The following is a 12,057-nucleotide window of genomic DNA, read 5'->3' on the forward strand; positions in this document are numbered from 1 at the left end:
CTTCCCAGCAGGATTTGAAGATTTTCCTCCTCACATTTGTAATCAGACGTAGGAGAGGATTATCTGTGGTTCTCCATCTTGTCACGACGAGCCGGCGAAGCCGAGCCGAGTAGGAGGAGAACAAGAAGAAGAAGAAGAGGAGGGTCACCTGTGGATGAGCGGAGGAGGAGGAGAAGGAGGCGGAGGGAGGTGAAGGCTGGAGAACTACTGTTGTCGGAGGAGTCATGAGGAGCAGAGAGAGCGTCAGCTGAGCACAACAAGGTGACAAGTGTGTGTTTGTGTGTGTCTTTGTAGTACACAGAGAAATATTCAGTATTATTGTTACAGCGACTTGTGTGTGTTCAACAGTTTGCAACCACATTATAATTCCTGAGGTCTGATCAAAGCCTAGAGTTGTGAGTTGAAGTCCCTCGATCGTGGATGTGATGACCAGGCTTATGACAAGTAACGGTTTATTTTGTGTCTAAACAAGGATCTGTCTCACCTGCAGTTGGTACAAAACTCTGCAGCCAGAATTCTGAGCCGCTCTAGTAGAAGAACTCACATTTCAACGATACTTAAAACTCTTCACTGGCTATTCATGGTCAGACCTTCCATCAGTGATCTGATCCAGACTTACACCCCAGCTCGGGCTCTGAGGTCTGTGGATCAGAATCTACTGATGGTTCCTGAACTTCCGGACCAGAGGAGAGAAATCCTTCCAGACTGTTGCTCCTACGCTTTGTAACCATCTCTGTGTTTGATGATCTACTGACTCCTTCAAGAAACATCTGAAGACATTTTTATTTGTGCTTTTTCTTAATTTAGTGGGACTCCTGTGTTTGTCTTATGTGTCTTGGCCTTTTAGAAGTATCTGTATGTATTTAAACTGTGTATTGTTTTTGATTGTTCAACAATTGTGACCCTGGTCTAGAAACATCTTTACAAATAACTATTACTAACTTACTTACTTACTTACAAGGGTCTTCATGTCTCTCCAGGTATGGCAGAGACAAAGAACTGTGTGCCTGGTCGTGGCCTGCCTGGTGGTCCTTCCTCCCCCCGGCTCGCCATGGGTCCAGACCATCCTGTGGCGTGTGAGGGAGAAAGTACTACCTCTCCTACTGTGGCTGGATCACATGAGGAGGATCACATGACCCTTGAGAGAAATGCTCAAATACGTTGTGACCCCCCACAGACCAGAATCCCTTCTGACACTGCAGGGAGGCCAGTACAGGATCCGTTCCAGAACTGCTTCCTCCAAAACAGCCATGCAGCTCTGCACAGGGGTCTGAGTGCCCCCCACGGGCCACATCTTGTGGAGGCAGAGAAGTACCTCCCAAAACTGAGCACCTTGATGTACCACGGCGTTCACCCCGAAGAGACCTTCGCCGCCTACTGCCACCCCCCTCCCATCCCGGTGTCCCCCCAGCTGCTGCCCCGCCCTGCAGGTCTGGACGCCCCCTGCGACCTCCTGTGTGCCCCCGGTCAGCTGGTGCCGCCCCGCCTCGTGTCCTCCCTCAGCGAGACCGGTCTGGACCACAAACACCTCCTGCACTGCTGCAACCTCGGCCACCCCTGGCTCAGCTCGGTGCCCCCCGGTCCCATCCCCCTACCGGAGTTTTGCAACATAGTCAGAGGAGCGACTCGAAGCACCGGAACCATGACCGCCCCGCTGGAGTCGAGGAGCGTCGCCGTTCAGACCGTCCGGACCAGCACGCCGCACGTCTACCCTCAAGTCTCTGTGACGGACACACGCGCCGATGTCCCTTCGAGACCATCGTCGGACCCCAAGACCCCGGTGAAGGAGGTGAAATGGGACGCCGAGGGGATGACCTGGGAGGTGTACGGGGCCTCTGTGGACCCCGAGGAGCTGGGACTGGCCATCCAGAAACACCTGGAACTACAGATCAAGGAAACCACCAACCGTGCTGCCAAACTGTCCCGTCAGAACACCAACACCTCCCAGCGGAGCAGAACCACCGGTACCCAGCAGCAGGTCCGGAGGAGGATGGACTCCATCTCCACCTTGACCTGCTGCACCGGCGGCACCGTTGCTGCCGACTGACCCCAACACTGTCCAGCAGCAGAGAGACAACCCCCGACTGTCGGAGTCACTCTGGGTCGGGTCGGAACCAACAAGCTAATCGTTAGCATCGTCTGAAGACTTGGATGCTAATGATGAGCAGAAGCTAACAATTGACATCGGAACAGTTATTGTGAACGTGAAGATGGTCGACCTTTGACCCCTTCAAATTATAAATGTCGTAGTCATGTGACCCGTTGAGCTGCCAATGACCTCTGATTTTATTTATTTTTTCTCTGACTGTGGTTTTTGTTCCTTCGTGTATCAGTTGAAGACTGTCGACGAGAAGCTTTATAGTGACAAAGAAACACGTAATAAACACGCTTCGTCGTCAGTGTGACGAGATGTTGTTGTGAACGCTCACAAAAACAAAACAAGTTCTACGTTTTATTTATGTTTTGTTGGCAGTTCGTTATGGTGTATATTTATATATATTTTTTATTTAAATGTTCTCATCCTCAGGGGCCACATTTTGAAGATATACAATTGTTTTTATTATTAGTGGCTGTTTGAGGAGCCATCAAGGAAAAATAATATATACAGTATATACATTGACGTTGATATAAGCACTTTTCTTACGAGTTTTGTATTATATTATTATTATAGTCATTCTGAAAGGACAAAAGTCCTTAAACAAAAACAGTTTAGTCATATCTTGGCACTAGTAGTGAATAATAGAAGTAAATAGTAAGTAAGTAAGTAAGTAATATATATTTATATAGCGCTTTTCGAGACCAGGGTCACAAAGCGCTTTAACAATCAAAACAATACTCAAAACAGTACATACTTCAAAGATCAAGACAACACCGAGAACAACACAGGAGTTCGAGAAATTCAAGGAAAAGCCTGAACAAATAGAAACGTCTTAAGATGTTTCTTAAAGGAGTCAGTAGACTCCATCAAGCGTAAAGAGAGAGGAAGATTGTTCCAAAGCTTAGGAGCAACAGCCTGAAAAGATTTCTCTCCTCTGGTCCTGAGCCGTGTGCGTGGAACCATAAGTAGATTCTGATCCACAGACCTCAGAGCCCGAGCTGGGGTGTAAGGCTGGATCAGATCAGTGATGTAAGGAGGAGCCTGACCATGAATAGATCTGAAAGTAAGAACCAGAATTTTAAAGTTGATCCTGAAAGAAACTGGAAGCCAGTGAAGAGTTTTAAGGACCGGAGAAATGTGAGTTCTTCTACTAGAGCGGGTCAGAATTCTCGCTGCAGAGTTCTGAATCAACTGCAGGCGAGACAGCTCCTTCTTGTTAAGACATGAAAACAAACTGTTACAATAGTCCAGACGAGAAGAAACAAACGCATGGATTACAAGCTCCAGATCATGTTGTGACAGCATTTTCCTAAGTTTAGAGATTTTTCTCAGTTGAAGGAAACAGTTTCTGGTCAGTTTTCTACAGTGTTGAACAAGAGACATGTCTTTATCAAATACAACACCCAGGTTTCTCAGGCTCAGTTTGACAGACTGACCTAAGTCACCCAAGTACTGACTCAACCCTGGAATCGTATCATCAGGAGCAATCACCAGAGTTTCAGTTTTGTCCACATTAAGCTGTAAAGTGTTTTCACTCAGCCATTGTTTGATTTCTAGCAAACAATTGACTAAGCTGTTCAGCCTTTGGGGCTCAGTTGGGTCAAAAGAGCAGTAGAGCTGGATGTCATCAGCAAAAATGTGATAAGAAACATCTGGAAATCTCTGAATGATTTTACCAAGGGGAATCAAGTACAGCAAAAACAATAAAGGACCCAGAACAGAACCTTGAGGGACTCCACACAACAGATCTGCCGATTCAGACCTCATTTGATTGGCAGATAAACTAAAACTGCGCCCAGAAAGGTAAGATGAGAACCATTCTAACACAGACCCAGACAGTCCCACTTCATCCCTTAGTCTTCTCAGCAGGATCTGGTGATCAACTGTGTCAAAGGCTGACGACAGATCCAAGAGAACCAGAACAGTGAATTTACCAGAGTCAGCCGACATCATGATGTCACTGGACACTTTCAGTAAAGCTGTCTCCTTTTTATCAAAGTATTTGATGTAATTGGCCCCTGGGTTACCAATATGGTGAACCTCTCCCTTTCCACAGAGGTTTTTCCCAATGCATTTAAACATGCCATTGTGGAGCCTCTGCTCAAAAAACCAGGCTTAGACCCAACTGACCTCAGTAATTTCAGGCCTATTTCTAAGCTCCCTTTCTTGTCCAAGATCTTGGAGAAGGTGGTGTCCGAGCAGCTGTCTTTGTTCTTGGATCAGAGCGACATCCATGAGAAGTTTCAGTCTGGCTTCCGTAAACATCACTCAAAATAAAATTCTTAGTATGATCATTTTCTTTGGCCTCATGAGGGCCACATAAATACAAAGGCTAGAAATATAAATACAAAAAATAAACGGAAAAAAAAAGTCAAAGATGAATCCTAGACCGTGTAACGCTCAAAAACGCACCACGTGATCGAGTTCCCCTCACCAATATGGCGGCGTCCAACGAACGTCACTCGCGCGACTGACGTCAGCGTCAACAGGAACTACAAACCAATATGGCGGCGATCAGGAAAAACGTGGAAGAAATCCGCACCAGAGCAATTTTGGGAGAATTTGGTATTTGTAATGTAAGTAGCGACTATTTGTTTTTGAGTGTTTGTTTGTGTGTGTGTTTGCCCGCGCGTGTGTGTGTGTGTGCCCTTGTATGTCAACATTGTGTTGTTATGTGTGTGATCGTGGATCAAACATAAAGTGTAAATACTAGACTCATATTTAAACACTAAACCACAGCAGCAGTACTAACGTAGCTGATGTGTGTCAGGTTCACTCCACAGACTTCCCAGGTAACTTCCCTGGATATGACGACACGTGGGACATGCAGAAGTTCCAAAAGGTAAACATGTGACAAACGTGTAAATGAATGAATATTTGTTATTGACATGAGTTCGCTGAACTTGTGCATCTGAAACCTCGCGTTTTGACATGTAGATGATATACACTGTGCGTGTGTGCGTGCGTGTGTGTGTGTGTGTGTGTGTGTGTGTGTGTGTGCAGAATTTCAAGATCGACATAGTGAACATGGATGATTCCACGCTAGAGTTTGATATGGTTGGTATTGATGCTGCTCTCGCTAACGCCTTCAGACGGATCTTGATCGCTGAGGTGAGTGTTGTTTACTGCTGTGACTCTTATCTGACTCCTGCTGTGACTCTTATCTGACTCCTGCTGTGACTCTTCTGACTCCTGCTGTGACTCTTCTACGACTCCTGCCGTGACTCTTCTCCGACTCCTGCTGTGCCTCTTCTCCGACTCCTGCTGTGCCTCTTCTCCGACTCCTGCTGTGCCTCTTCTCCGACTCCTGCTGTGACTCTTCTCCGACTCCTGCTGTGACTCTTCTCAGACTCCTGCTGTGACTCTTCTCCGACTCCTGCTGTGACTCTTCTCCGACTCCTGCTGTGACTCTTCTCCGACTCCTGCTGTGACTCTTCTCCGACTCCTGCTGTGACTCTTCTACGACTCCTGCCGTGACTCCTGCTGTGACTCTTCTTCGACTCCTGCTGTGACTCTTCTCCGACTCCTGCTGTGACTCTTCTCTGACTCCTGCTGTGACTCTTCTGACTCCTTCTGTGATTCTTCTCTGACTCCTGCTGTGACTCTTCCCTGACTCCTGCTGTGACTCTTCTCCGACTCCTGCTGTGACTCTTCTACGACTCCTGCTGTGACTCTTCTACGACTCCTGCCGTGACTCCTGCTGTGACTCTTCTTCGACTCCTGCTGTGATTCTTCTCCGACTCCTGCTGTGACTCTTCTCTGACTCCTGCTGTGACTCTTCTGACTCCTTCTGTGACTCTTCTCCGACTCCTGCTGTGACTCTTCTACGACTCCTGCCGTGACTCCTGCTGTGACTCTTCTTCGACTCCTGCTGTGACTCTTCTCCGACTCCTGCTGTGACTCTTCTCCGACTCCTGCTGTGACTCTTCTCTGACTCCTGCTGTGACTCTTCTGACTCCTTCTGTGATTCTTCTCTGACTCCTGCTGTGACTCTTCCCTGACTCTTCTGACTCCTTCTGTGACTCTTCTCCGACTCCTGCTGTGACTCTTCTACGACTCCTGCCGTGACTCCTGCTGTGACTCTTCTCCGACTCCTGCTGTGACTCTTCTCCGACTCCTGCTGTGACTCTTCTCCGACTCCTGCTGTGACCCTTCTCTGACTCCTGCTGTGACTCTTCTGACTCCTTCTGTGATTCTTCTCTGACTCCTGCTGTGACTCTTCCCTGACTCCTGCTGTGACTCTTCTGACTCCTTCTGTGATTCTTCTCTGACTCCTGCTGTGACTCTTCCCTGACTCCTGCTGTGACTCTTCTGACTCCTTCTGTGACTCTTCCCTGACTCCTGCTGTGACTCTTCTGACTCCTTCTGTGACTCTTCTACGACTCCTGCCGTGACTCCTGCTGTGACTTTTCTTCGACTCCTGCTGTGACACTTCTACGACTCCTGCCGTGACTCCTGCTCTGACTCTTCTTCGACTCCTGCTGTGACTCTTCTCCGACTCCTGCTGTGACTCTTCTCCGACTCCTGCTGTGTCTCTTCTCCGACTCCTGCTGTGACTCTTCTACGACTCCTGCCGTGACTCCTGCTGTGACTCTTCTTCGACTCCTGCTGTGACTCTTCTCCGACTCCTGCTGTGACTCTTCTCTGACTCCTGCTGTGACTCTTCTGACTCCTTCTGTGATTCTTCTCTGACTCCTGCTGTGACTCTTCCCTGACTCTTCTGACTCCTTCTGTGACTCTTCTCCGACTCCTGCTGTGACTCTTCTACGACTCCTGCCGTGACTCCTGCTGTGACTCTTCTTCGACTCCTGCTGTGACTCTTCTCCGACTCCTGCTGTGACTCTTCTCCGACTCCTGCTGTGACTCTTCTCTGACTCCTGCTGTGACTCTTCTGACTCCTTCTGTGATTCTTCTCTGACTCCTGCTGTGACTCTTCCCTGACTCTTCTGACTCCTTCTGTGACTCTTCTCCGACTCCTGCTGTGACTCTTCTACGACTCCTGCCGTGACTCCTGCTGTGACTCTTCTCCGACTCCTGCTGTGACTCTTCTCCGACTCCTGCTGTGACTCTTCTCCGACTCCTGCTGTGACTCTTCTCCGACTCCTGCTGTGACTCTTCTCCGACTCCTGCTGTGACCCTTCTCTGACTCCTGCTGTGACTCTTCTGACTCCTTCTGTGATTCTTCTCTGACTCCTGCTGTGACTCTTCCCTGACTCCTGCTGTGACTCTTCTGACTCCTTCTGTGATTCTTCTCTGACTCCTGCTGTGACTCTTCCCTGACTCCTGCTGTGACTCTTCTGACTCCTTCTGTGACTCTTCCCTGACTCCTGCTGTGACTCTTCTGACTCCTTCTGTGACTCTTCTACGACTCCTGCCGTGACTCCTGCTGTGACTCTTCTTCGACTCCTGCTCTGACTCTTCTTCGACTCCTGCTGTCACTCTTCTTCGACTCCTGCTGTGACCCTTCTCTGACTCCTGCTGTGACTCTTCTGACTCCTTCTGTGATTCTTCTCTGACTCCTGCTGTGACTCTTCCCTGACTCCTGCTGTGACTCTTCTGACTCCTTCTGTGATTCTTCTCTGACTCCTGCTGTGACTCTTCCCTGACTCCTGCTGTGACTCTTCTGACTCCTTCTGTGACTCTTCCCTGACTCCTGCTGTGACTCTTCTGACTCCTTCTGTGACTCTTCTACGACTCCTGCCGTGACTCCTGCTGTGACTCTTCTTCGACTCCTGCTCTGACTCTTCTTCGACTCCTGCTGTCACTCTTCTCCGACTCCTGCCGTGACTCTTCTTCGACTCCTGCTGTGACTCTTCTTCGACTCCTGCTCTGACTCTTCTTCGACTCCTGCTGTGACTCTTCTTCGACTCCTGCTGTGACTCTTCTTCGATTCCTGCTGTGACTCTTCTTCGACTCCTGCTGTGACTCTTCTTCGACTCCTGCTGTGACTCTTCTACGACTCCTGCCGTGACTCCTGCTGTGACTTTTCTTCGACTCCTGCTGTGACTCTTCTACGACTCCTGCTGTGACTCTTCTACGACTCCTGCCGTGACTCCTGCTGTGACTCCTGCTGTGACTCTTCTTCGACTCCTGCTGTGACTCTTCTTCGACTCCTGCTGTGACTTTTCTACGACTCCTGCTGTGACTCTTCTACGACTCCTGCTGTGACTCTTCTACGACTCCTGCCGTGACTCCTGCTGTGACTCCTGCTGTGACTCTTCTTCGACTCCTGCTGTGACTCTTCTTCGACTCCTGCTGTGACTTTTCTTCGACTCCTGCTGTGACTCTTCTTCGACTCCTGCTGTGACTCTTCTTCGACTCCTGCTGTGACTCTTCTTCGACTCCTGCTGTGACTTTTCTTCGACTCCTGCTGTGACTCTTCTTCGACTCCTGCTGTGACTTTTCTTCGACTCCTGCTGTGACTCTTCTTCGACTCCTGCTGTGACTCTTCTTCGACTCCTGCTGTGACTCTTCTTCGACTCCTGCTGTGACTTTTCTTCGACTCCTGCTGTGACTCTTCTTCGACTCCTGCTGTGACTTTTCTTCGACTCCTGCTGTGACTCTTCTTCGACTCCTGCTGTGACTCTTCTTCGACTCCTGCTGTGACTCTTCTTCGACTCCTGCTGTGACTCTTCTTCGACTCCTGCTGTGACTCTTCTACGACTCCTGCCGTGACTCTTCTACGACTCCTGCTCTGACTCTTCTTCGACTCCTGCTGTGACTCTTCTACGACTCCTGCCGTGACTCCTGCTGTGACTCTTCTTCGACTCCTGCTGTGACTCTTCTACGACTCCTGCCGTGACTCTTCTACGACTCCTGCTGTGACTCTTCTTCGACTCCTGCTGTGACTCTTCTACGACTCCTGCCGTGACTCTTCTTCGACTCCTGCTGTGACTCTTCTACGACTCCTGCCGTGACTCCTGCTGTGACTCTTCTTCGACTCCTGCTGTGACTCTTCTACGACTCCTGCCGTGACTCTTCTCCGACTCCTGCTGTGACTCTTCTTCGACTCCTGCCGTGACTCTTCTACGACTCCTGCTGTGACTCTTCTTCGACTCCTGCTGTGACTCTTCTACGACTCCTGCCGTGACTCCTGCTGTGACTCTTCTTCGACTCCTGCTCTGACTCTTCTTCGACTCCTGCTGTCACTCTTCTACGACTCCTGCCGTGACTCTTCTCCGACTCCTGCTGTGACTCTTCTTCGACTCCTGCTGTGACTCTTCTTCGACTCCTGCTCTGACTCTTCTTCGACTCCTGCTGTGACTCTTCTTCGACTCCTGCTGTGACTCTTCTTCGATTCCTGCTGTGACTCTTCTTCGACTCCTGCTGTGACTCTTCTTCGACTCCTGCTGTGACTCTTCTACGACTCCTGCCGTGACTCCTGCTGTGACTTTTCTTCGACTCCTGCTGTGACTCTTCTACGACTCCTGCTGTGACTCTTCTACGACTCCTGCCGTGACTCCTGCTGTGACTCCTGCTGTGACTCTTCTTCGACTCCTGCTGTGACTCTTCTTCGACTCCTGCTGTGACTTTTCTACGACTCCTGCTGTGACTCTTCTACGACTCCTGCTGTGACTCTTCTACGACTCCTGCCGTGACTCCTGCTGTGACTCCTGCCGTGACTCTTCTTCGACTCCTGCTGTGACTCTTCTTCGACTCCTGCTGTGACTCTTCTTCGACTCCTGCTGTGACTTTTCTTCGACTCCTGCTGTGACTCTTCTTCGACTCCTGCTGTGACTCTTCTTCGACTCCTGCTGTGACTCTTCTTCGACTCCTGCTGTGACTTTTCTTCGACTCCTGCTGTGACTCTTCTTCGACTCCTGCTGTGACTTTTCTACGACCCCTGCCGTGACTCCTGCCGTGACTCCTGCTGTGACTCTTCTTCGACTCCTGCTGTGACTCTTCTACGACTCCTGCCGTGACTCTTCTACGACTCCTGCTGTGACTCTTCTTCGACTCCTGCTGTGACTCTTCTTCGACTCCTGCTGTGACTCTTCTTCGACTCCTGCTGTGACTCTTCTACGACTCCTGCCGTGACTCTTCTACGACTCCTGCTGTGACTCTTCTTCGACTCCTGCTGTGACTCTTCTACGACTCCTGCCGTGACTCCTGCTGTGACTCTTCTTCGACTCCTGCTGTGACTCTTCTACGACTCCTGCCGTGACTCCTGCTGTGACTCTTCTTCGACTCCTGCTGTGACTCTTCTACGACTCCTGCCGTGACTCCTGCTGTGACTCCTGCTCCCTGACTCCAGGTTCCCACCATGGCCATAGAGAAAGTGTTCGTCTACAACAACACGTCTATAGTCCAGGATGAGGTTCTGGCCCACAGATTAGGACTGGTGCCCATCAAAGCCGACCCACGACTCTTTGAATACAGGAACACAGGTGAGCTGCGACTCTTGACCAGTGACCCATCAGTTTCCTCACTGTCCCAGTCTGTCTGCAGTGGAAGGTTCTGAAGAGGAGAGCGAAGGTTCTGAAATCGATACCATCCAGTTGCAGCTGAAGATCAAGTGCAGCAGGAACCCAAAGGCTAGCAAAGAGTCGTCCGACCCGCGAGAGCTTTACCTGAACCACATGGGTGCGTCTGAATCACCGTCTTCTGTGTGGAAGTATCTCAGTGCCATCACAATACTTTAACATTTCCAATGATGAAACTTTGATTTATAAATAATCATATTATTTCCTAATTAAATAGTTTATTTGTTTTTTTAATAATTGAATTTTCAAAATGTGTGATTTAATTTGTTTTACACAGTTTTATATTTTAATTTCAATTATTCAAAATAAATAAAGATTTAAGATTTTTTTTATGATAAAACATTTGCAATTTTCATCAATAAAAAGTAATGAAATTCTGAAAACCATTCAATAAAAAAAATAAATGTATAAACATTTAAAATGTTCTGCTCAGTTTATTCCAGGGACATCAAGTGGACTCCCCTCGGTAACCAGGCGGATGTGTTCGCCGACTCCAGTATCGGACCCGTGCACGACGACATCCTGATCGCTCAGCTGCGACCGGGTCAGGAGCTGGACGTCGTCATGCACTGCGTGAAAGGAGTGGGTAAGTCAGGTGGAGCCGCCGCCGGTCGTCGTCATCGGCACCTCTCACCTGTCTCTTGCGTCTCCAGGTAAAGATCACGCCAAGTTCTCCCCCGTGGCCACGGCCAGCTACCGTCTGCTCCCCGAGATCACCCTGATGGAGCAGGTGAGCGGGGAGATGGCGGAGCGGCTGCAGCGCTGCTTCTCGGCCGGAGTCATCGAGCTGGAGGACGTGGACGGTGAGCGCGGCGAGACCCAAAGAGTAGCGATCTAGAAACTAGCATCCGTTTTGTCTTCAGGTGAGAAGATCGCCAAAGTGGCCGACAGCCGCCGGGACACGTGCAGCAGAGAAGTTCTGCGACACGACGACCTGAAGAACCTGGTGAAGCTGGCACGAGTGCGCGACCACTTCATCTGTAGGTTGATGTGTTACTGTAGCTAAAGACACTCATTATTGTTTAGCCTTGACCTCCTCTCTGTCCTCGTGCAGTCACGGTTGAGTCGACGGGGATCCTTCGTCCTGATGTCCTGGTGACGGAAGCCATCAAGATCCTCATGACCAAGTGTCGGCTGTTCCTCAGTGGGCTGGACTCGTCTGAGATGGACTGAACACACACACACACATTTATGACATAAATTATCTTTAGGTTTATACATCCTGTTATTTTACATGCTTGCCTGCAAAATAAAAAATATATCCCAAAAGTTTGTTGTTGTTTAACTGTCCCATGTGATGAACGAGTGGAGGTGAAAGGTCACGCAGCTAAAGTCATTAATATAAGTTAAATGTTTCTTTCTTTCCTGCAACCTTTTTGATTGTAATTATTTGCATCAACTCAAAAGTCTAGTTTTCATTTATAGTGTCATGAACAAATGAAACGGTTTAATTATTTAAAAAAAATAATAATTGAG

At 49.1% G+C, this 12,057-nt stretch overlaps 2 protein-coding genes across 2 annotated transcripts; both read left to right on the forward strand.

Moving 5' to 3' along the window:
• Window positions 1–28: 28 nt before the first annotated feature.
• On the forward strand, window positions 29–2,364 carry LOC148069108 (uncharacterized). Its single transcript, XM_087802165.1, has 2 exons — window positions 29–272; window positions 998–2,364. The coding sequence occupies exon 2, from the start codon at window positions 1,052–1,054 to the stop codon at window positions 2,045–2,047; it is 996 nt and encodes a 331-aa protein (XP_087658291.1). The 5' UTR covers window positions 29–272; window positions 998–1,051; the 3' UTR covers window positions 2,048–2,364.
• Window positions 2,365–4,596: 2,232 nt separating this feature from the next.
• On the forward strand, window positions 4,597–11,848 carry polr1c (RNA polymerase I and III subunit C). Its single transcript, XM_087802164.1, has 9 exons — window positions 4,597–4,674; window positions 4,869–4,940; window positions 5,102–5,209; window positions 10,353–10,485; window positions 10,547–10,681; window positions 11,015–11,167; window positions 11,235–11,384; window positions 11,445–11,561; window positions 11,636–11,848. Exons 1-9 carry the CDS (start codon window positions 4,603–4,605, stop codon window positions 11,752–11,754), a joined length of 1,059 nt encoding a protein of 352 aa, XP_087658290.1. The 5' UTR covers window positions 4,597–4,602; the 3' UTR covers window positions 11,755–11,848.
• Window positions 11,849–12,057: the final 209 nt, after the last annotated feature.

Source organism: Callionymus lyra, chromosome 11, assembly GCF_982586985.1.
Source record: "Callionymus lyra chromosome 11, fCalLyr1.hap1.1, whole genome shotgun sequence".
In the NCBI taxonomy this organism is placed as follows: Eukaryota; Metazoa; Chordata; class Actinopteri; order Syngnathiformes; family Callionymidae; genus Callionymus; species Callionymus lyra.